The sequence below is a fragment of the Acanthaster planci genome, linkage group LG02 (genome assembly GCF_054643075.1).
Source record: "Acanthaster planci isolate LZ-2023a linkage group LG02, COTS_SCS, whole genome shotgun sequence".
In the NCBI taxonomy this organism is placed as follows: Eukaryota; Metazoa; Echinodermata; class Asteroidea; order Valvatida; family Acanthasteridae; genus Acanthaster; species Acanthaster planci.
The window spans coordinates 9603795-9629730 of record NC_141778.1 but is presented as its reverse complement, the minus strand read 5'-3'; the positions used below and the strand labels follow the sequence as shown (position 1 = coordinate 9629730).

At 40.6% G+C, this 25936-nt stretch overlaps 1 protein-coding gene across 9 annotated transcripts in view; it reads left to right on the top strand.

Moving 5' to 3' along the window:
• Nucleotides 1-1050: 1050 nt before the first annotated feature.
• Nucleotides 1051-25936, top strand: part of dgkq (diacylglycerol kinase theta) — a 76151-nt gene continuing 51265 nt past the window's right edge. Inside the window, exons 1-4 of one of the 9 annotated variants that reach the window (XM_087148501.1) lie at nucleotides 1051-1197; nucleotides 2101-2464; nucleotides 15633-15712; nucleotides 18144-18176. In XM_087148501.1, coding sequence (XP_087004627.1) covers nucleotides 2107-2464; nucleotides 15633-15712; nucleotides 18144-18176 — 471 coding nt within the window. In that variant the 5' untranslated portion in view covers nucleotides 1051-1197; nucleotides 2101-2106. Of the gene's footprint in view, nucleotides 1315-1392; nucleotides 1718-2100; nucleotides 2465-15632; nucleotides 15713-18143; nucleotides 18177-18270; nucleotides 18293-18318; nucleotides 19791-25936 lie in introns of those variants that run through there. The other 8 variants (XM_087148495.1, XM_087148490.1, XM_022250560.2 and 5 more) reach the window with 8 other exon arrangements.

The following is a 25936-nucleotide window of genomic DNA, read 5'->3' as shown; positions in this document are numbered from 1 at the left end:
ATATTTTTACCACAAATGTCATTATAAGTGCAACTTCATCAAGCTCTCAACATTCAGAATTTCGATTTTACTCATCTGCTGCAAGTTACGATGAAAATTTACTTTGGCTCGACTTTCCGATGTTTCTTAAGTGCAAAAATGACTCTTAAATTCATCCAAAAATGTGACATATTTTCTAACAGCTTTGTATTTAGCTATGTAAGTGGGGCAATAATAATCTATTCAGCTTTAAAGAACGTTTTAAATGTTTATGTGTGATTTTCTGAGATTTTTTGAAGTGCGCAACCGAAACTGTTCACTGTGGTTCTAGTACCAGTATTTAACCAAATGAATTTAAAAGTATTTTCAACAAGAGGTTTGGAAACACTGTATCCTCTGAAGCCTTCAAGTGAAAGTTAAAGTGTGCCGCGTTTAATAGGGGATTCTACAGTAGCCCCACACGTAGGGGCGACAGAAAAGAGACAGATTTCACAAAAGAGCCATCCACAGCCCTACATGTACGCGTGGGGCTGATTCTACAGCACCGTTGTTTGAATCCATATTCCTCGTTTTTGTCTCTTCCACCAATTGATGGAACTTGACTTAGAAGTAAGTACTTTGATAAGAATAATAAATAACGTTTTTTTTTGTGACCAGACAATGAGAGGGCCGATGGTGAGAACCGTAGAGATAGTAAAGCCCGTCGGAGTCGAAGTCCGTAATTTAGGAATGCTGCCCCCAGTTGAAACTTTATCAAGTATGGTAAAAAATATTAGTCTCAGTTTCCCCATGCTGTACAACTATGCAAGTATAGGCACCAGACATTGAAATTAAAGAGGATTAGGGGCGGCACTCCTATCATACAATGATTTTAATCTGTAGTCAGTAACTTTGTCAATAAATTATCTAATGCTCACTGTTTTTCATATCAATATAACTTTATAATTAATCGAAATAGATCCATCTTCTTAATTTTTTGTCAACTGAAGTTATTTGGACAATTTTAAACTTATTCCAGAGCCCGATACATATTGTGTGTTCCCCCACTATTCATTATAAAGTCTCATCTGCTGGTGTTGCTCTCCGCATATGTACGCATAGGGCCTACTGTAAACCACGCAAGCTGGGGTAACCCTGCACACATGCAACGCGCGCGAACGCTAGATACAACGATGACTTGAGAATGAGGCTAACGTCGCGTCGCTGGGAAAATCAGAGGTACATGTAAGCCTAATTTTTCGATTCCCAGGAAAATGGGTAGATGAATTTCTAGGAACTGTAAGCCACTACAATTGATTACAAGGTGCCAAACTACTTGCTGCCAGGGATATAAAGGTAAAATCTCATGTTCGTCAGTACTTCGCGCTAATTTGCCCGTGGTCTATTCCTCAAATACACAGCAGACATCACTTGACATGTTGCATTTGTGCCCACGGCAGCATGTGCAGGTACTAGCAGACTGCTAGGTGCCGCTCCCACCACAGCCAGAGTGGTGCAGTGTGCTCAGGCCTACAGCTTTTTATTCGGAAAGTAAACTTTGACGTAGCCGTGTTTGTTGCTGCTGACTGTCAAAAACTCACAGACATCGACAACCTAAGGTGTTCGTTGTTTGTAGGCCGACGTAGGCAGTCCATTCTGGCTTTTGCCACTGACCATGCTGACTGACTGGCAATGTCATGCATAGGCCTAGGCCTGCTGTCAAGTGTCAAGACTGTGTATGCAGACGACGTGTCACTCGGTATTTAATTATATGATTAGTTGACTGTATAGAGGTTCGACTTACATGTAAATCATCCACTCCCAGGCCTTGCAATAATTACCTCTATGATATGATGTACATACAGTGGGCTACTAAATACTTCTTCACAGATGGTGAAATCTCAGGAGTTCCTCGGTTTTTGGCCGTTTTGCTGCATGTCTAAGGATTTCAGAGATGGCTTAAAATCTTGGAAAGAGTTCCATATTTGGACATCACTTGACGCTCTGTGCTGAAAATTTTTTACGTGTACATGTAGGCCTGTGAGCGTGATGATTTTTAGGTGTTTCATATGTAGGCCCATGCTCTAAACAGCATGATTCAACATTTTCAAATCTTTCTTTCTCCTTCAATTTGTACTCTAGATCTCAATGAATGATCACCTGTGCGCTGTCTTTTTATACTGTAAATCGCACCAGCACCAGGAGTCCAACGGAGTGGAGTACAGACAGGCAACACCCCGACACCACAGCCCCACTGAGACCAGCCATTCAATCACCACCATTGCGGAGAAACAGCACTGGCAGCCGGTGCCGGCTGCCGACATGGCGACCACCGCGGCAGGGCTGTTCGGACACCAAGTGGACTTGAATCCGGGGAAGAATTCCCGCAACAAGTCCAAGCACTGTGGCCACTCGTTGTACAAAAAGAATTTTCACCGACCAACCTTCTGCCACCATTGCACGGACATGCTGTGGGGACTGTTTGGACAGGGATATATTTGCGAAGGTGAGGACTCCATGTGTGTTGCCCTGTTTAAAGTGTGAAGGACTGTTTAAAATTTTAAAATTATTAAACAAAAGTTTCATGTCTTCAGGCTGTTGCTTTACGGGACAGAGTATTTCACAAATGGACTTAATGTTGAACTATGTTGTATTCTGAATGTGTTGTTGCTTTGTGATTAAAATGCCAGTACAGCATTCCATGTACAAATGTATTAGGGGTTCAACACTTTAAATAATGCCTAAATCAGTCACAAATGCGAACAAATTTTGCTGATGCGATCATATTTTCACCACAGAGTTGCTATTGGCAACTTAAGATATATGTAGCTTAAACCACATGGCTTGATTTTTTGCTGCTTTTTTTGCAACAACGTAAATGAAGCCTGAAACAGACCTCATGCCAGAATTAGAGGGTGTCGCTGTGAGTGTTGGGAAGAGCGCGATTCATGCAGCAGGGTGTCCCGCGACAAACTGAAACTACAGACGTCATAATGTCCATGGCTGAACCTCTTGGCAAGAACCCTGATTTCGTGGATTGACCTCATCAGCCCTCATGTACATAGATGCAAGTTGCGTGGTGTAGATGTATGCGTGCCAGGCCGCGCCAGGTCATGATTCTACAGCGTGGATGGACGATATAAACACAGGGTATTTATACTACATGTGTATTTGTACGTTCATGAATATTCAGTGCACGTGATTACTAAACTTTAAAAAAAGCGCTGGCATCTATATTTTTCCCCATTAGAAACCAATGGCTACCAAATAATTTTTTTCTGTTGAAAGGGTTGGCCGTGTTCCCAATGGACTTTATTTAGTTAACTTCCAGCGACTTTCCTGTAGAATAACGAAAATAAATCCAATGGGAACACACAGAAACTAACAGGCTGAAAAGATTTCTGTGCAGCCATGGTAAGTTAGCAGGGGTACAAAAAGTCCAATGGGAACAGTTCCCATACAATGTACATGTAGATGTACATGGAGATTGACCGTGACCAGGCTAAACCTACGAACCAGACTACTGCCTACACAGCGAAAACACGCAGACATGCAAAAATGGTTGTCTGGTTCCCAGTCTGCAGCTCCATGCATACAGTACAGCAGCATGCCGCGCACGCACAGTGAAGCGTGCCCCGGATATAGCTTTACATTCATTTTGTACAGGGCTTTTCCTGTACAGGTTTGTCTTATTTGTGACATATTTGGTCAAATTTGTCATCATTTGTTATTTCTTGGTCAGATTTTGCCGATTTTGTCTTGATTTGTACAGCACATAGGCAATATAATCAGCTGGTCTTTTTAGGCCTAACACAGCGAATAAACCTTCCGTTTCGGTAAAAAAAAGTCCACGTGGGCATACCCCGTAGATTGACACAAACGAATGTGGCAGTAAGTTTCAGCGTGCCTGGGAAGAAAAAGTCCAATGGAAACAGGACTTTTCATATCAGTGATTTTTAAAAAGGAACATATGATTTAAATCGGTGATTAAATCATACTCGGCAAAACCTGTCTGGTCCATTCAATCGAATCATGATTTGACAAGCTGTTCACAATATTTGTTCATTGATCTCTTTAAGGATGACCCTCAAATGGAAAGAAAGTTTGTCTAAAGTCTTAGGATTTATTTCCTCTTCAGAATAAGGGGATGTACCAGTATATGTACTGGTACATGTAATCAGTACAAAGTCCTTGAGTGACTGATATTGCACACCAGACAGTCCAAGACATGTACAATTGTGCATGTACATGTACTAGTACTAGTACATGTGCATGTATTATTAGACTTTAAAAAAATGACAATGAAAGGCCAGTCAATTATGCATCATACAAAGTTTGTTTGCCTTTTGCAAAAAATCAATATAGATTTTTTTTTCCATGGTCTCATTGATGAGTGACGCTTTGACACTGACAAACACAGTGTGGAAGATCAATGATTTGCCAGTTGTGGACGTTTGCATCTTTGTTTCCAGAGGTCTGTTTTTAGATCTGCCTTTTGTGTTTGTGTAAATTGCAATTATCCATCACATGTGCAGGAAGGAGATGTCATCTCATGAAAGGGTTGTGCACATCAGTTTGGCATGAGGTCAGAGTAAAACAAAAAGCTGGCAATGCACATCTGGATCAAGATTTGTACGTGTATTCAGTGCAGTACAATTTCATAATAATTTACACTTTTCACACACTTTTTGTTTACTTTTTCTTGGTCTCAGTAATTAGTGTATTATTATTAATGTTATTAATGGTTTATTTAAAAAGACTTTTGCAGCAAAAGGCTGAATTACAGTCATTTTACAATTTCACGAAGACAGGAAAAATACATGGAATTAAAGTTAAGATATTAAAAATATGCATAAAAATGTAATCATTCGCTATGAACTACATCAAGCAGAAAACGAGACAAGTGTTGTGTTTGTCTACCACTGAGCTGTTTCGGGAAATCTTTTGGTTAGATTAAAAAAAAATTCAGTTGGAAAGGGCGGGAATCGAACAGCCGTCATGAAGTCCACAGTTCAAAATTTAACACACACAGTACATGCAGGGCCCAATGTGAGTGGTTGGAAACTTGCCAGATTCCCCAAAACACTGTGGCACAATTTATACGCATTCCACGCACAGACAAATGGCTACGGTTCTTACCCTACAGGTCGTGTTGCCAGCGTTACTAGCGGATGCCTATTTTTGCGTTAGTGGCGCACCGCGTTTATAAACAATGAAAGGAGCCCAACACCTTTCACAGTGGATGCAGATATTTACTCTAGTTTTTCATGGGAAACTTCAGACTGTACATGTAGCTGTCAGGATTGATGTTTTAGTGAATTTTAATGAATTAACGGTCTTTTCGTTTTAACTTCCAGTCTGACGACGTCATAAGCCTACATGTACCTGTACTTATTTTGCACAAACGTTGGAGGCATTGAAGTCGTTGTATCTGTCAATTTTCAAGTTACATGTATTTCGGTGTCTGAAACAGCTTTGTTTTTCTTAAAAATTTAAGAAACAGCTGTCTGAAACAACTAATAGACATATCAGAAGACATACATGTACAAATGAATAAAACAACGTATTGGTGACCACTCTAATCTAACAACACTAAGAAGTGATATTGAAACAACAACATAAAACAGACATAATGAAACCGAGCTAACATTAATTGAAAATTGATGTAATATAAGGAATACGTGTAGAGCTGCATTTGTAGCAGTTGGTCCTACATCTGATTGAAGTTAATTTATCAGTGATCCGTAAATTGTTGTTTCTAAGTGGCAGAAGCCACTAACTGTGGGCCGCAGAGTTGAGTAGGGAGTTGCCTAAATTAAGAGACAAAGCTTCCAGTCCATCGGACACAGTAGGAATGCTACATTTTTGTACATGATTGGCAAATATCTCTGTGAGATCGGATTTTACTATAGTCAGCTGTAAAGATTACCAGAGTTGTAGACTTAAGTCACTTGTCTTTAACTCTAGTCGGACGTGAGTTGCTAGTTTTGTGACTCATGACTTGAATTGTAACTATTGGTTTTTGACTTGCAACTTGACTTGGACTTGCACATTATGACTTGTACTTACCCTAACCCCCTAGGCTCCTGCATTAGAAAGCATACTGAACCTCACAAAATCCAACAGGTTTATGTACTTGTCTATGTACATGTACATGCAGGTGTACCAAACGCAGGTGCAGGTGTACTGTACCAAACCTGATAAACTCCAACAGAATGAGCCTGTTGGAGTTTGAGTGATATGGTATGGATGGGTCTGTGCAGTATAGGATGACTTGCGCTGAAAGTACCAAACCTGACAAAATCAAGCACAGTCCAACAACTGGTACAGCAAGCCAGATACTGCACACGGTGACCCGTGTATGTCCCAACTCACACAGAATCCAACACCATCTCCCTTGGCCTTTCATCCCAAGTCTCACAAAATTCAACAAGTTCCTTAGGTATGGTACCAAACCTGCCAAAACCTCACAAAACCTGCTGTTGGAGTATGGCAGGTTTTGGGCAGTTAGGTGGATGCAAGTCAGTAAACTATTCAGTCGAACCCATTGCAATTTTAAACTAGGCTTATCAAGTTACACCTTGCGTCCTTGAAATAATATTGTTTGCCCAAGGCCATGTTGGAATCAATTGGCTGTTGTAGTCTTGCACATTATTTTGTGCGGCAATTCTTATGTTTTTCATTGTTTCCCCTCAAATTTCCAGGGGAACCAATCAACAGCTTGATTCGAGGTTTAAATTGAATTATTCATGTCGGTTCAGACATCACTCAGACTAGAATTGAATCCAAAAATAGGGTCCCAATTTCAAAGGCCAAAACTTTCCATGTAAAATCCTGCGTTTAGGTGGTTGTAACATGCCTTCAAGATACGTAAATAGATTATTTTTATAACAGCTACCCATATTCAGATATGTTGAGCATTCGTCCTGTAAATTTCTAATGGGCCAAATTCGCAGTACTAAAGTGAGCGGAGACATCATACATGTAATGTAACAACCGTGTGCGACAATATGCGACACGTCAAAAATTTGGTTATCTGCACACATCGCAAATTCTTACATGTAGCTACTGTACTACCCCAGATTAAACATGTACATGTACACTGTAAAGGATGTTTGTGAGTGTTTAGGCCTAACTTAAAGCACCTTTAAAACAAACATGATGTTGGCTGATGTTTCAGTTTAAAAATGTCTTTCATGAACATGAAGGGTGTTGACAGGTAAACCCTAACCCCCGAGGCCCATTTTGCTAGGGACCTTCCTCAATCCTCCAGATTCCTCCAATTCGGGGCTGAAAAATTGGATTCTCCTCAATCCTCCGAAATCCACCAAAATTTCTTGCAAATGTTACTTGGAGGTGTGCCTACTGCCTCTATCCTTCAAAATCCTCTGGCAATTCCTGTCATTATGTTGAGGCAGTGCAAATGGCACTCTTGAGTAGTGCGGTTGATTCAAAAGAAATGTCAGGATGAATTTATGCATGACTGAGCAGGAACAACACAAGGTATAACCCACGGTCTTCACTCATGGCATCCTTTGCAATCAGCCGTGCACTTTTGCCATTCTCCCTCAATCCTTGAAAATCCTCCAAACCCGCCCGAAGGATTTTGGAGGATTGAGGAGGGTAAGGGTTAAAGGTTATGTGTTACTTCAATTTTACTCTGAATTTCAGCTTCTTAGTTCCATTGTTCTGTACAAAACTACATGTACATGTATGGGAACTTATTTAATGTCAGCTTTTTGCTACATGTGCATGTTGCTGTTCTCTGCATATTTTGTGTGTGGTCGTTCGCACCTCTTTAAGAAAAAACATTACCCACATTATTAACCCTATCAGTCCTCAGTCCTCCAACAGGTGAAGGATTGAGGAGTGTTAGGGTTCATGGTACTGGTAAGTATACATGTACTGGTACATTAACTTTAACAGCCCTGAATCTTCCAGTTTTAATATGATTTTGCCTACACCCTAGGGAGTTAGGGTTAAGCTTCTATTTTGTTTTGTTTTTTTGAAGTAAAAAAATACATTTTTGGTTTTGCCTTGAATGCCAATAACATGCATGCTACCGGTACATTCCGTGAACAGTAAACGAGTGTTCAATTGTTAACAAAATTGCAGAACTGCAGCAAAGCACTGTGCAAAAATGGGAAAAAGATTTTATGAGATGTACATGTACATGTACAGTACATGTGTACATGTACTGTACAGGTTTCTTATCTGAAGGTGTTATTTTGGTAGAATGGAGGACATCACTAGATTGGAAAACATTTTGATGCGTGCATGTGTACAGTATCCTAGCAAATACATGTACATGTACTTGTGACTGAATCCAGACACAATTTACATACATGCATACGTGTATGTACTTGTAATAATACCGGTACGTCCATGTAGTCTTTGACAGATGATAGTGAATGTGTATGAATTCAAGAGAAGGATTCCCTGCTGCCTTTTGTAGTAGTAGTATACAAATCGTACATGTAATGTACCACCAGGCCTTGACATTAACGGTTGTCGGATTGCCCGGGACAAGTAATTTCTTCTTTCGGGCAAGTTAAAATCTGGGACAAATTGCCCGATGGACAGGCACTTTTTTCTGAATTAATTTTTTTTCGTGGCGAAGAATAGCAGTCAACAAATTTACCTTTGATTTTTTTTCCTCTTCAAAACAGCTTACAAAAAGTGGTAAAAAGTAGACAGCTACCGTACATGGAGTAAAATGATTTATTATTATTATTTAGCCATTGCCCAACTTGCATGAATGATGCATCAGAGTTCTGCACACTCCCTGCATACACGCAATACATGCAGTCGAGGGTGATGTACATGTACATGTATATTATTGTGTCGTATTTTGGCATACAATTTCATCAATGGTGATTGGTTGAAGGAAAGAACTTACTGTCCCGGGAAGCAATGAGGAACTAAACTAGGGTTTGGACAAAGGAAATCTTACCTCAGGCAAGTAAATTTTCATTGATACTTGCCCGATGGACAAGTAGTTACAAAAAATAAATGTTGAGGCCTGTGTACCACTACATGTACCAGTAATTTGTGCATTGCCAAGGCCTTCATCCAGTTTTACATACATGTAAGTTACATGTACTTTTTTTTTTTTAAATAGTTGAAATTCTTGTTTAATTACAAGCTTCAAAGTTCAACTTACTGACTACTGAAAATGCTGTTACATGCATACATGTGCATAATTTACATTGCACATGTGCATACATACATATGCATGCACATTGGACTTCACTTTTTCTTTCAAAAAATTCTGTTTGATAAATAGAGAATTAATACATAAAATTAATACCTAAAAATAATAAATACAAATGAATAAAAAATTATTTCCTTCACAACATTTCCAAGGATCAGGCTCAACCAATCACATAGGCATTCATGTGAAAAGACCTTGAAGTTAAAAGTGTACTGTTACCGCTACCCCAGCAGGACAAATGTGTGTCTAGATTTATTGAAGGCAGACTTGAAGGTTTGTTCTCAGAATCACACAAACTCACCAGTTATAATGCATAATGGGGATACTGAAATACTTAATTCATTGAAGCGTTTACATTCAGTGGACCTGTGTTACAGTGTCACAACATTTTACAAAGATGTACATGTACATCATGTACATTGTACATGTGTGTACAGCATGTGCACATGTACTTGTACCTGTACTTGTATTCATGTACGTGTACATGTACAAGTAGTGTTTCTCAGAACAGGTGAAGTGTACAACAGGTTCTGAACTCTCTGGAGTGCACATAAAGTGTACCGATACATGTTTGTATTTAAAAATGATTTACACTTACTGTCTACGCAAAGACATAACCCACTGTTTAGTGTGGTACATTGTGGGCGAAAGGTAGGGATGACAGTATGTGCGCTATTGCTGGAACATCATACGCATGGAAAATTGTCAAAAGATCCACAGATTGCAAAGGTCTACATGTACATGCACGGTATATCAAAAGCATGCATACAAGACAAACGTCAGAGCTTCACTTTTTCAAGCTTCCACGAGACCTCAAGTTTGCTCCGTCTAAGTTTACGCAAAGGCTATTATGACTAATGATCGTGTCCACCATCTTTGATTTCTTTCCCCTTTTTTTATCCTCAGTTCACTGTGGTAAACACTGCATTATGTCATGTTTTAGAGTAGGTCTATGTAGGTCTACAGTACAGGTCCTTGTGTTTCAACATTAACAAATTCTCTGAATTCCAGTCTCTTTTTGCCAGTACCAGTACTGTAAAAATTTGTACTCGGATATAAATTTACAGGGTTGTTTCTTGTTGACGTCCATTACATGTACATCTTGTGAGGACAACTCTTGAAATACAAAAACATAGTGTTGTTTTCAGAACAGAACAATTATATCAATTGGGGAAATTTTGTTAAAATCCAATTTAAATGCAAAGCAATTTTTATTCTAACTCAGGTGAATCTGTGATTGTATCCTTATTGATCGTTAGCATCTGTTGGATGTTTTTGTCTGATTAGACTACAGATGGTACAATGTAAAACCAATTTCATCCTGTTACCAGTAGAGTCAGCAGAGGGCTGAGGAATTACCGGCATCCTCTGAATACAGATTATGCATTGCTGGCGTCTCCATGGTGTCTGGGCTGTTTTTGTTATTTTGATTTAGTTACAACAAAATGCACAAAGGTTTACTCAAGCCTATCCCAGTGATACAGAATTTTTGCTGTGGACGCGTTAACTCATTTGTCCTCTATGCTACTTTCGAATTGTGATTTTCAGCACAAGTCCTTGTATGTATACGTACATGTACATGTATGCATGCATTTTAAGCCTGTTGGGTAATGAACCTGGCCTAAAATTCAAGTCAAAGAAAATAGAAAACATGGCGGAAGTAAACAAATGAAGAAATGAACATACTACACGTACACAGTTCTGCCCAAGTACCAGTACCTGTACACGCACTGGTACGTGTACATGTCTAATGGTTGCTATGATCCTTCAAACTTTCACAAACCTGCATCAGGAACAAAGATTGTATAGCGCGGAAGGCGCAAGATGGATAACTCTGCCCAAAAGGTGTAATTACCATGGGCGCCATTTGAGCAAGTGATACGCCTGCGCAGTTTACAGTGATGCTACAGCGCAGGCGCACTAGGTGCACGTGCCTGCTGCGGCGCCAGCGCCTTTGCATTAATGTGCATTGCGCAGGCGTATCGCTTGCTCAAGTGGCGTCCTTGCGATGACAACATTTTACGTGTATTCACGGTGAAGTTTGCTATACGATCTTTGATCAGGAATATTTGTGGTTGAAGTACATGTATGAAACATTTGCCTGGCAGTGTTTTCTTTACTACAGTGTAAGAGTTGGACTATGGTGCTGTACATGTACATGTAGACAGAAATGTAACATTGATACTGTGCAGAGCCACTGAGAACCTGGGGATAATAGCCCAGAGCAAACTGTCACACATTCCTACTAATAATGTGCCCTCATCTAAAAGTTGGCTCCAGGTACATGTACATGGTATGTTATATCATCATTGGTTTTTCCAGCAAGCTGCGAGAAAGCCATGGCTATTGTCAAGATTTTTTTTTTATTTTATTTTTCTTCCCTAAATCCTATCTTGACTTTGTACGTGTACATGATTATTCTCAGTGGCAATTCGGCCAGTTTTAAATCTTCAATCGCAATCAACTGACATTAAATAAGGACCTTTGGACAAAAATACTGTATGCTTTGACCGTTGATATGACATCACTGGGTGTCAAAGATAAAATGAACATCAAGTTCAACTTGCTTTATAAGGCAAGTGATAGAGTAAAGTTAAGTCTTAACTTTTTCTCATGTACACGTACCGGTACATGTGAAATACCTGACCCTTCTTGAACCAGAAGTGCCTTATATTAAAACTGATAAAAGATATGAACTTGGTTTCAACAGTGTTAGTGACTGGTCGTATTGTACTCTTCAAGACTTGGACCATGGATGTCATGGAATAGTCAATCGTGCTTTTGTGGCAGGTTTACTAAAACCTATTTTTTATGGAAAACTCTAAAACTTATTTTGAGTCAACATCTGTGGTGAAGTGTAGGTAGAATGACCTTCATGCTGACAACATTCAAATTCAAATTGATCACCATTGTCATTGCCGTCATTACAGTTGTCATCAACACCACAGTCTGCCATCTTGTCCATTATCTTTCCCTTCTCCACCAATTCCTTCATTGTCAATAGGTTGACACTGTTACCATCATCAGTCACTAATGTTGCTACCATTGCCATCTCCACCCCCTACATTTTGAGCCCAGGCACCAGTTTATACCAAATCCAGCTTTGTTTGCATGCTAATTCATTTTTCAGGCTGTTGTATTGAACAGAAGACCAGGTAATGTTTGGGAACCATATTGTATGTAAGCGTAGTCGCAAAATGTCAAGGCCAGCCCAGAATGGTTTTGGCACCTGCCCAGCCACCAGCTACATGTATTAGTGGATAAAGAGACTTGCAGATGGTTTCTTTTGAATTCAGATTACAATTTGTCTGCACGAAGTCTTGCACAGCATTCTTAATTACTTGATGGGAACAGAATCTCAGAAGGCTGTACCCAGGCCTTGAATTTCATTTTTTTCAGGGCACTGCCATTTGGCATTGGTGGACTGGCTGAAATGAAGGGCAGAAATGCCAAACGTGAGGGCATTAATGCCATCAGCGTACCAAAGTTATGGGCATTAATGCCATCCCAATTTTTTTTTATGTTGCATGAAAATGATTGAGGTCTAAGAAAAGTAGGATACGCATTATACCTGAACATGTCTGTGATAAGTGCTGAAAGGCTTCGGCCTGTTTTGACTGCAGCCGTTCTTTCCTATTTTGCGTACCACAAAAACTGGCCAGGCCAGTGATTTTGCACACAACGTACGTGAGAATTAATCAGGGTAGTTCCAATCAACGGTACCGATGCCGTGTATGTACAATTCGGATGAAGCGCTGCGGGAAGCACTAAACTGCAAACACAACATTGCCGTGTTAGCTAAAATATTGCCCGACCATACAATTGTCCCATGTGCATGAAAAACGTGGAGCTCTCAATATACCGATAACGCGTACACATTGATGAGCACTTGTTCTAGACTGACATTATTGCATGGTACATTAAAACACTTGGCTTGGGCATACGCTGTTATGTTAAGTCATTGGATAGGCCGGAGGGTGTCGCCTGTGCCGTGCTAAGCTTGCGATCGTGCAGTGTTCATGGACCGGTGCATGGCGGGCTGAGTGTACGATATTCCCACATACACACAGTGCACGCACGCCCTGCTTTATACGTGCATGCCAAGTATTTAGGTGGCGCGGCACGGTGTTCCGGTCGAATGTGAGCAATCAAGGAATGATGTGTATGCTGCTTTCCATGCCGCTTTCCGTGTACCTCGCTAAACAGGGGCAGTTGATATGCATGTGAAGGGCACTACGGCCAAGAGAAAAAAGGGGCACTGCCATCTTGGCGGTGAAACATGATCACTTTTCGGAGGCACCACGGCCAAATGGGAGGGCACCGACGGCCAAGGGGAAATTCGAGGCCTGTGTACCGGTACAAGGCCAGGACATTGACATGTACCAGAGAAAATATCACACATTGTACATGTACATTATTTGTAACGCAGTTTGCACATACCGGTACCATAAACATGCTGTACTTTTCTTTATTATAAACATGCTGTGCATGCACTTATTCCTATTTTGTATTTGAAATGAGTGCATGAAGTGCTCAGTTGAATCCACAGCAGTGCATCATTTTGAGGAGCACGTAAGGAAGGTGGGTGTACCACACACATCAGCAGTCCTAAAAAGGAGTGTAAAAATCACTCTCGTCTAAGGGCACTCTACAAGTAATGAAGATATGACAAAAACAGTGGATAAAATTACCAAAAAAGGACTGTGCGATTCGTTTGTAATAATGTATGATTTCACATTTATTACACCACAAATTTTAATATGCACGATGATTGCACTGATTACTTGCATACTGTACTTGCATACGTGTGCGTACATGTACATGTATGTCACACGTACTGTATGTTGCATACGACTGTATGGCTCTACTCCATGTAGTGAGCTAGTAGCTAACAGTACCTTGGCAAAACTCCAAGGTACTGTTAGCTACTAGCTCACTGCATGGAGTAGAGCCATAGAGTCGCATGCAGCAAGAACCAGTTTTGCTGTAGATGGTACAATCTGGTCCGTGTTTTATTGGTCTGTTAAAATTTTCAGTGAGGAGAGCCAATCAGTTGTGATCTTCTTTACATGGTGCTTATAAGCAGTGTGCTGGTTTATGCCATGAGATTTTGGTCATCGTGGAAACGTTGCTTGGTGCATGTACATTTGTAGCATGTGTGCCCATTGAATTTGTGCAGGAAATCACCCAACATGTCAGACCATAATCATGGATCACACTCACACGTGAGTGTTGGTTTGATGTTTATGTTTTCTTGATTTGCAACTATAAAAATTTTGGTTCAAATAAAAAGGAAACAAGCGTTGAAATGATTTACATGTATTGTCATAAAACCATGTTTGTAACAGAACTGAATTAATTACATCGTAAATAAATTGTAAAAAAGCATCAAGAACATAAAAAAAATCAGAAAAAGTGGAAACAATAGACCCCCAGGGTAGTGAAGTGTTGCTCATGAAAAATATTTACTGTATGCATGTACATACACGGTATACATGTACATGTATAGGTATATGCTGGTATACCGTACCGTATGTTGACACGGGGTGCATGTGTAACATTACTTTTCAGATATGTACATGTACATGTGTACATGTACCTGTAAATGTAGAGTGGTTAGTTTCATGGTAAACAGATTTGATTACACTTAACGGTAAATAATTGAGAAAACTGTTCAATTTTCCTGAGTTCTGAACATTAAAAAAGGGACAAACATGTTCATCATACAGGTGTATGTATGATGGTGAAATTGTGACCCATTCCTGGCTTCTCTTCCTTTTGTACTCTGCATATTATTTCACATCACACGTTTGTGCAGCTTGGGTCTTGGAGTTTTTCATGGGTCTTGGAGTTTTTCATTTGAATTGACATTTGAATTGACTAGACACAGGAGTGATGCGTTTATTATTTGGGAATGCCACCAGGTCATTAAACGTAAAATGATTCCTCCATAGCCGGTCTGTGTCAGAATACATGTATGTCATTGTGACCTAGATGTGCAGTACGTGCATGTACATGTGTACATGTGTCACATGTATGTACCGCTACATGTACATGTGCCCGGTAGGCCATGACTAAGTCAACTGGCTATGGCTGGAATTAATGCATGCATGTACATGTATGTATGGCAACTGGCTGCAGCCACTCACCAGTGGCTTCCATCATCGCACATGCTACAGCGAAACCTTTTGGATGCAGCCACACTTTGCAGAGCTTCCAGAACTGACCTACATAATGTGCATGTACATGTATGTACATTTATACATGTAAAATGGGACTTTGTTGATTTTCATTCCTTTTGTAGAATAAGTTAAATTTTAAGCTGCACATTTCAGTTGTGTTCCAAACCAGTGAAACCATCGCAAAAATCAATTTCATTATTCAAAGATGTACCTGTACATTGTACATGTAATATTTACTCAAACTAATTAGCCTGACAATCTTGTTTTATTATACGCAGTGTGTAACTTTGTGACTCATGAGCGTTGTTTGGACAACATTATAACACCGTGTACCACAGTTGCTGCTGACCGAGTACAGGTGAGTGATGCTTAACCACATCTACATGTACTTGTACTGTGCCCATTGCCACCCACTTATTACATACATGTACATGTAAATACACATGTATCTCTTTCAGGTGTACCCATCAACACCTGCAATAAATGTGCAAGTATGTACACGTACAACATCCAGTGTGCCACCTGTACCTACTGTCACCTACTGTACTTTTTGCATTCTTTTATTACCGCGGTTCTCATTACTACCCGCTGATTCTGTTCAGTGTGTACCCACAGACAGCCTAAAGCCCTTTTCACACGACCAAAAAACTCACAAGGCTTAAGACACAATTTCGGAGCGGGGATTGTTTACTTTACAAACCGCGATCATGTCCTTTCACACGGCACCGTGTAACATTTTGCAAGCATTCCTTGAGACGCGAACGCTTATTCCTCGGGTTGTCGGTGAACTCCACACTTATTGAGCGTAAATACCTCTAGTACCAGCACAATGTGAGATCAAAGATTGCAGGGCATCGATAAAAACTGGCTGACGCTACATCGGCAGAGTCCAACTTGCAGACGAAAAAACGTTCTCTCGAAACTGATGTTTTGGGGAGTACCAAGAAGCAGAAAAGTTCCAAGAAGGACTGGGAGTATGATGAGACTCTCAGCCTTATAACTGCCATGGAAATGCCGCAATTAAGGCGACAATAGACGGCATGGTCCACAATAGCCACATGTGGCGGGAAGTCACGGGAGGTATTCCCGATTGCACTGGCGAGCAGTGCCACGATCGCTGGACATACATGTACCTGAAACGAAGTTAAAGGGCGCCTGCGCGCTGTGTGGGGATGCAGGTCACTACGCATGCACACTGTGTAGGTTATCGTAGGGGACGTTGTACAATAAACAGTGCGTCCATTCACACGACCGTTTCTCTTGGGTTGCTGTCGTAGGTCCGGACCTCCTCCAAAATATGTCAAGGATTCACCAGGAATGCTTGTCACTCTCAAGCATTGGCGACCTTTCACTCTGTGGCACTTTTGTATGATTTTTCAAGCATGCGAAAATTTCTCAAACCTTGCAAGTTTTTTGTCGTTGTGTGAAAAAGGCTTTTGTATTCAATATCCTGTGTGCCACCTACACATACATGTATATGTGCATAGGCCTTAAAGCTTTTGGCATTCTTCCACTAAGAGTGATACTACCCACAGACACTCAGAATGCACAATTCAGTCACCCTATCACACCTACATGTACATGTACTTGCTTCCTCTAGTATTACATGTACACGTACATGTAGTCAGGACATTGGTTGCCATCCTTGTTGAAGCAAAGCTCAAGGAAAATCCATTTTAATTGGCTGCGGAGGTAGGGTTGCTTTTGATGGCCTCACATCCAACCCACGCCCGTTGCTAAGTAGGTACGGGTTCCCTTCATCTGTCAACCTTCCCACCATCAAATTCTCCTATGGACACGTTTTCTTCATCCTTTCTTTCTCCCAGTCCCATTTTCCACCCACGTCCTCTGTGATTGTCATCGGTACCCCTTCATCCCTGTGATGTGTACCCATTCACCTTTCTTTTCTTTTTTAGAATTCTTTTTGGCTGGCGTCTCATCCATTAATTCATTGCCATTGATTATCACAGGAATTAATTCTACACCGTCTTCTTTCTCTTCGCGCGGCCCTTGACGTACATGTACATGTGGAATCCTTTCAGCTGCATCGTGCCACCCACGCTGGATTAGTGTAATGTCTAATTGATTTAAGCCCAGCTGAAGGCCATGTGTAGGTTTTGTTTGAGGGGGGTGTACAAGTACTTGCAGGTTCAGGTCTTGTCTGAAGCATTCACATAGAAGCATATTTATCATTACAGATGAATGCACACTTGTCTATGTATGTACTCACAACCCTGCCCTGGAATTTCACAGAGGTCATGTCTATTCCGAGTTTTATAAGTAGCTCTTTACAAAAGCTTAATACAGAAGTGGCGTGCTCCTTTCAAGGAAACAAATTCCTTGCCTGATGATCATCACAGTGGGTTTTGCAAATGACAGGTACCTCAGTAGCTTCCCAGATGTGTATAATTTGCGCAGAATGTACCGCTATAGTTTGATGACATTCGAGGCAACATTAGCCTGCATTGGCTAAGGTTGTGAAACTTGTTGACACACCTCCATTTCACGGCATGAATGCTAGTGACATTTTGTCGGTGCATAACTGCTGTACATGCATGTACCAATTTGATGTTCTTACAGGAGTTCCCAACCAATAAAATATTTCCCTGACCATCTTTTGGATGTTAGATTCTCCTCTGCTAAATGTGGAAGCCTGAGATTTGTCAACCTCATACAGCTATTTTACATTGACCTTTTGGATTTATACTCCATACCAGTACATTGCAGTTGAATAATTTGAACATTTTGTTTTCACATTCATGTACATAATATGATTGTATTGCAAACAGGTGTTTATTCCCTCAAAGAATATTACTCCGGAAGTAAGTGTATGACAGTTTGTCTGTTTGTCTTTTGTGTTAGTTTGTTGACATATCTACAAATGCATGTGTCTGTTTTGCACATGTTCTCCTGCTGATGCCTACCCCTACCGGTACATGTAAGTGTACGGTATCATACATGCACATGAATGGCACTCTACCTGTCCTCAGCATTATCCTTGCCATCCTGTCTGGCCATGAGCCTTTCACTTAATTTCAGCCCGTGCACCCATATAGGCCCACACACGCCCACATGCCTTATTATTCAATTACTTGCACATGTACTGTATGTACATGTACATGTATGCCTTTTTGTTTGCCTGCCTGACTGACTCCATGGTCAGTGCTTGCCTGACTGTCATCCTTGCCTGCTTGATTGTTTGTCTGTCTCTCCATGTACTCACCAGCTTACCACATCTACATGTACATGTATACATGTATGTACCAGTACTGTACATGTACCGGTACCTGCCCATACATACATCTCCCTCCCCCATTGCCCTGTCCCTAGTACATGTATACAAATGTATGTAAGCTGCCTTCCTGCATGCCTGCCTGACTATGCATGGCCTGTGCTTGCCCATGACTGTGTCTGACTGCATGCCTACTGTACACGTACATGTACATGTACATACAGGGTACATGTACTTGCTTGCCTGCCTTCTTGCGCGAGTACATGTACAAAATGTGCATAGTACATGAACATCTTTGCCTGTCTGCCCCTTTCTTCCCTGACCTGCCAGCCTGCATGCATGCCTGCTCAACTTCCTGCTTGTTTGCCTGCCTGGTCATGCTGACCTGCCTCAGATATTGCTTCTGTTCCTCTCTGCTTGTCTGCTTGTCCATTAATTTAGGATTAACATGCATACATGTAGCAGACGTACATGTATGTATACATGCATGCTAGTGTATGTACATGCACATGTCACGTACCAGTACTTGTAAATGTACCTTTACATAATACCGATAAATGCAAATTACATGTACATGCTTAAAGTGCATAATTTAATTGGCTTTTATGTACTGTACATGTCTGTACCGGTACTTCATGTTCCTTGTTTTAATTGTTTAGTTATTAGTTTGGATTGAAAATACGAACATGCATTTAAAAGTGTAGTCCATCATTTGTATCCTGTTCATTTACATGTAAGGCAATAAAAGTGCTGAAAACCAAGATACTTGACAGCTAACCTTATGAAGTTTGAGCTCATTGAAGCTGTATATTAAAAAATGATCTACGATTTCAATTTCAAATCAAAAGTTACAGACTCATGTTTCGAGTTGTACCCAAGCTCAGCATTCCACCCTCTCATTCAGCCAATTACAGCTATATGTACATGTACATGTGTGTGATTATGTTGAGTCCTGAACTGACATGCACGTGCATCATGGCAACATTTGCACATGCTTTGCCAAATTAAACACAAAAAAGAACTAATAGAGGGATTTCACATTAGCGCCGTCTGTGCATATCTGCATCGAAACCGAGGCGCTCTGTGTTGAACTTCTTCACGCGCGCCCATGGAGTCCACACAGTACATGGAGTATCCGGTTTGTAAGTGTGACGCCACTTCAGTTTAAACCACGCCCACAGCACAAGATACAGGGCCATTGCAGGTACGTTAATTCGCAGTAAATTGCCATCATTTATTCTTTTGATTTACATGTCGAGTCATCCTGAAAGACTCTTCCACAAAAATTTGCTGCCTGAAAAGTCTGAATTTAACATACCTTTATGCATTTTGTGTCTTGATTCCTTACTTTCAATCGTCTGATCGTATTAAGAATTGAAGCTGTCACATACAGCCTCGTTTTCAAATGCGGAAGTGCGCAGATCGACACTCAAAGCGTCGTATTGGGATCCCTCTATGGCAATTTCCAAAAATGCATGTTTAGACACAGTGTTGGAAAAAATAATACATGTACTTTTAAACCGCCTTCCATAGAAACCTACCATATCTCACGCACTGTGCAATCAAATAAATACATCAAAATTGTTGAGCATTAAATAAAGAAGAAAAAATCACACTGTATTTAGACTAGAAACACAGTTACATGTACATGTACTTAAGAAAGAAACATTCAAAAGCATTGCAAGAATTAGACAAAAAGAAATACATAGTAAAAATGTTGGTAGTACTTAAAGACTACATGTAACTGAGGTGAAAACTGCATAAGCTTACGTAGTTTCAACTACTTTACATGTATTGATATAAGATGGAATGAAGTGGGTAGGCCTACATAAAAGTAATACAGGGTACCGGTATATCAACTCGATGTATACACGTCACTGAAAAGACACATGTGCACTCTAAGATATTGAAAATATTTCAAGAATTAAAAAAACAAGTGTACAAGATGGGGTACTTCAACTGTAAACTTTACTAAAAATGATAAGTTTTAAGAGAAGATTCAAAAACACTGTAAGAAGCAGCGGCCCTTACAATCAGCACTTGGAAGATTATTTCCAAGCCTTTGAGCACTGGTCTGAAATGCCCTGTCATTATAATACACTGTACTTATTGCCCGAAGTAGAGTGTTACAGGGTCAGATTACCCTCGGCATTTCAGCGAAGACAACGGCACAGAAATCGTGAACACGAACTAGCTCTTCTAAATAATTGGGAGCCGTACATGTACGATGTAAAATCTTATACATGTGCATGTTCTTACCAGTATATTCAATTCTATGTTTGACTGGAAGCCAGTGTAGCTCCTTCAGTACCAGGGTGATACATGTATATCATACATGTACTTATTGGATCTGGTGACCAAACGAGCAGCTGAATTCTGTATTGCTTGCAATTTCTGAATTTCTTTATCAGGGATACATACAAAAGATTGTTGTACATGTAATAGTCAGTCCAGAATGTACATGTAATGAAAGTATGCACCAGCTTTGTGGTAGCTTTAGGATCTAAAAGGGCGCGAATTATTCCGATTTTCGAGAGTGCCAACGAGGCATTTTTGAACAAATTAAAGACCTGAGCACACATTGTGCCTTCAAAATCTAAAATAATGCCAACGTCTCAGACCACGTTAGAAGGGGGTACATGTTCATTACATGTAACATCAGTGATATGCACAATGCACGGGGTACCAGGGCTAACAGTACATGTACCTCAAACAAACCTTGATGATTACCAGTACCTCAGTTTTTCTATCATTCAGTACAAGCAAATTGTCTCCCATCCATACACGAAATTCCCCAAACATTGCCCCAAAATATCAGAGTGCTCGGTACCTCAGCCATGTCAGCATGTGACATGTCATCAACATACATTACATGTACAATGTACATGTACATCATGTACTGCAGACCATAGCGATCTAAAATACATGTACCCGTATCTCCAGAGGTTCTGTACATAAACTGAAAAGAACAGGTCCATGGACTGACCCCAGGGGAATACCACATTTCAGTGGCTGAAATTTTTACCTGTTTGATCCAATGTTATGAACATGTACACTCTAGCTGTGTTCAATCCTGCAGAAATGATTGAAACCAACTCAGAGCAGTGCCCTGAATTCTGAACCTATAACACAGTCTATGTTACAAAATGTCATGATCAATCGAGTCAAAAGCTGCCTAGAGATCCAGTAAAACAAATACCTGTACATGTACAACTTGATGCCACTGACCAAGGGCAACCAACAGATCATTTTGTACTTTTGTTTTCTTCCGGTAGCATAGAGAGAAGATTTGCAAAGATATGAATTGATTTGAATCTGTACACAATTTTGAATAATCTTTGACAGGAATGAGAGATTAGATACAGGTCTATAACTACTTACATGTAACTCATTCTGAAGCATTTTGAGATTCTTCAAAGCATGCTTACAATCAGCCAGAAAAACCCTGTCAACAATGAAGAGTAACCAATAATTGGACTCATATGTTTTCACCACGCTTTCAGAATGATACGAGTATGAGTAGGTAATGGATCAAGCGAACAGAACTTCGGAGGGAGTTTACATAGAGTGTATCAGCTTAAAATAAATTACATAAATAAAAAGGCCTTCTTCCATTGCTGTCTTCGAAATGACAGCTTGCCTGCAAGAATTATTCCATAGGAGTTTAGTCCCATAACTGCTTGTATGTATGCATCTGTAAACCAATACTTTTCAACAGTTTCGTAAATTATATGTGGTCTGTACCGTCAAATACAAACATGACAAACATGTTCATGTATGTACCGGTACCAATGTCAGAAATACATGTAAACTACTGCACCAGTAGCCTCTGCCCATTTAATTACAAAATGTAGAGACATCTGTTTTATACTTTACTGTTCTTTTAACTATGACAGTAGACCCTCACATTTCCTCTGTTTAACAGCATTTTTGAGAATGAAATGATACCATGTGCACATACATGTACATGTACTGAAGCCTGCTATCGGTACATGTACAGACCTCATTGTTTATTGCTCCTGTGCATTGTTCCAACTAATAACATTAGAAACTACAGTACATGTACATGTACATGTAATGTGTCCTGGCTCCGAGATCTCCATCCTCTTCTGAGCCAACAAACAAGAATAAATTTCCATTTGGCTGTCTCCCTCTCTCTCCCCTGCCCTCATGCTCATCATACACAAGATGTTGATGTGAGCTGCATCATTGATTACTGTGTGGGTGTTTTGAGGTGCATAAACATACCCTGTACATCATGGGTATTATACATGTACATGTACTGGTATATGCCAAGCAAGTACTGTGTACACACAGGTACCTGGTGCATGTTCATCCAGCATTGTGCAGGGAGATGTTTGAGTACATGTACATGTATGTCTGCTTGTCTATCATCATCGGCACTTATAAAATCAGGTGGTCAGATTTTTCCAAAATGAATGAGTTCCAGCAGGTCTGACCAGAAGTTTAATATCTTAACATCCTGAAGTGTAATTTTATGTTTTATGTAGGTGTTGTCTTTTTCTACAAAGTTTGAGAGAGCCAGAGACAACATCCTTGACCAGGGATGAGGTTAAGATCAGAGGTGTTGAAAAAAATGGAAAATGTCAAAACACTTGTACAGTACAGGTGCATGTATGTGTACATGTATGTACCTACCGGTACATGTACATGTATACGGACAGGTACTTGCATTGGTATTGTACAGTAGTGCAGTTTACATGCTCTTCGTTATACAAATACCAAAATATTTCAAGGATGGATTTGCACTGGGGAGATGTAAATTAATTTTGTGTGCCCCTGGAGGCTTGGGAAAAACCACAAGCTTACTCGGGTGGGACTCGAACCTACGACCTCCTGCTTACTAGTGTGGACGTCTTAACCACTCGACCACCAAGCTTGCCGGTGTCGGCTGGTTCAAATGAGAACCAGCCAGCCAAGCCTTCGGAGGCATACACTGAGTAGGCCTATACATTGTTCAAATACACATCGGGCAGGGCAAAAATCCAAAATTAATTCTAAAATACCCCTTATGTGGGCCTAGCAGTTCACTCGCTCTACATGTACTAGTACTTGTATCTGGGCCCCTAGGCATATGTTGCCATGGAAACAAAGAGCCAAGGCTAACCAAATTCTTAGTGTGCCTGGCAGTTGGTTTTTGGTGTGCAGTGTGAGAATGTAAAAGCAGGACAGGATGGAAAATGACGTGTCTACAACTGTAAATCTTACATGGGGGTACACAATCATACCTATGTACATGTAGTGCATGCACAGTACATGCTTTTCTTGATAACCCCAAATGCCCATTTCCACACCATAAATCTACAAATGAGTCAGTCTAGTGTACATTTTTCTTATTGCACTGATGCAAGCTTCAATACACTGCACTATTTAACCGGTTCTACATGTACTGTACATTGTACCTGTTTGAGACATGTTTCTGGGAACCATGCGTGTGTTGCAACTAAAAACATTTTGAGGACATTTTAACGTCCTCACAACTTGTCAAAATTTGAGCCGTATCTGAAGAGGGCTGCCACAGCTGCAACGACGACTGTTGTCATTGCAGCTTCAAGTGCATATATACTAACTGGTACATGTACATGTGTACGTGATGTGTATACGGTATTTGCTTGTAACCCATGTACTGTGCATGAAAGACCTTACCAGCAGACTGGCTCTGTAGACATGCGATTTAGATACCTGGGCTTAACTAGAAATGGTCACTTATTGTTCCAACATGCTGCACCCTAAATGGATATAAAACCTCTAAAATGCATGTATCATGTCTGCCTTGATGTAACAGGTGTGTATGCACAGGTACCAGAACATATACATGTACATGTACCCTGAAAGAGTTATCGGTGTACTGGTATGTAGCCCCATCAGATGTGTCCCCTTAGCTAACCAATACATGGCTTCACGTCTGAGCTATTGCATTAAACCCACTCCCGGCGGCCCTCTCGAGCCTAAAGCCCAGCAGTGCGTGCACACTTATGTATCCCTCGGTGTCTGGATGATGCACGGGTATGTACACTCTATGGGGGCCATAACATGGTTGTGGGTGACAAATTGTTTTCCGAAGGGGGCTTCGACATGGAGGGGACACTAAGAGGTGCTTGGCGAAATGGGAAGCACTGAGAAGGGGGAGGCTGCCTTGTTTTAGAATGGGGTCAGAATTAATGGGTACTGGGGCTGTGTTGCACACAGAAATGACAAGGAGCAAACGTTTGCATCCAGATCCTGTTTGTCTGTCTGTATCAGTGATACATGTACATGTTTGTCACTGACATGTAGCGGGAGCAGTATACTACATGTACCGATACATGTAAAAGTATACGAAAAGTATTTTGATTAGGAGCATCAATGTACAATATACCTGTATACTGGTACCGGTACATGTACTATCAGGAAATGGCGGACTTAATTCCACTAGATTTCTGGTAGCAAGCAGAATACCCTGCTGAAGCAACAGGTACATGTACATACAGTGGTCATTTTTAGACCATGTTCAGACATTGCCAGAGAATTTCAAGGCATACACACTGTACACGTACACCTACATGTACATGTTTACCGCTGCACATTTACTTTATTGTACCATGCTGTGCACAGCAGGAGTTTGATGTCTGGATTTTTCAGAATTTCAGGAGTACATGTAGACTCCACATTTCCTATTTTTTGGAGATGAAAGTCAAAATTTTCAACTTTCCGTCTGTGCACTGCACAAAAAAATCCAAATGCAATGTTTACAAGGTTGACAACCATTTAAAGTACCTAAAAGTCACAAGATTTTAATGTCTACCATTTAACAATAACTCTGTTGGATGTTTGGTGGATTTCTCCTCATTGGCCAATCTCACCTCTGGCCACAGTCGTACGGGCCTCCATACCGTACTGTCTGCAGCCTGCAAGTCCTGACTTGCATCTGGCTGGGGCCTCGCAGTGGTTAGTACAAGTACGGTGCATTCATCAAGCTGGCCCAGATTGCATCAAGGGATAGAGGATTCCATCTACAAGTAGGTTGTGTGGGTGAAGTGGGTGTGAAGAATTATTATTACATGGAGTTATGGAGGGGAGAAATGAGAGCAGTACACAGTTCATAAAGGAGTACTAACCAATAGGAGGATAATATCAGTCTATTTGTCCCTTTTTTCCCCTCTGTACATGGACCAGTACATTCTCATCTTTTCACTCCATTGTTGAGGATTGTGCTCTCGAACAGTCTGAGAACTTTTCAAGTAAACTTTACAAGACACTCTTGTGTGTATACAGTGACGTGTTTACCTAGTTATTGCACATGATGCGTGGATATGTACAGTAACCATCCATTTAATATAGATTTTGAAT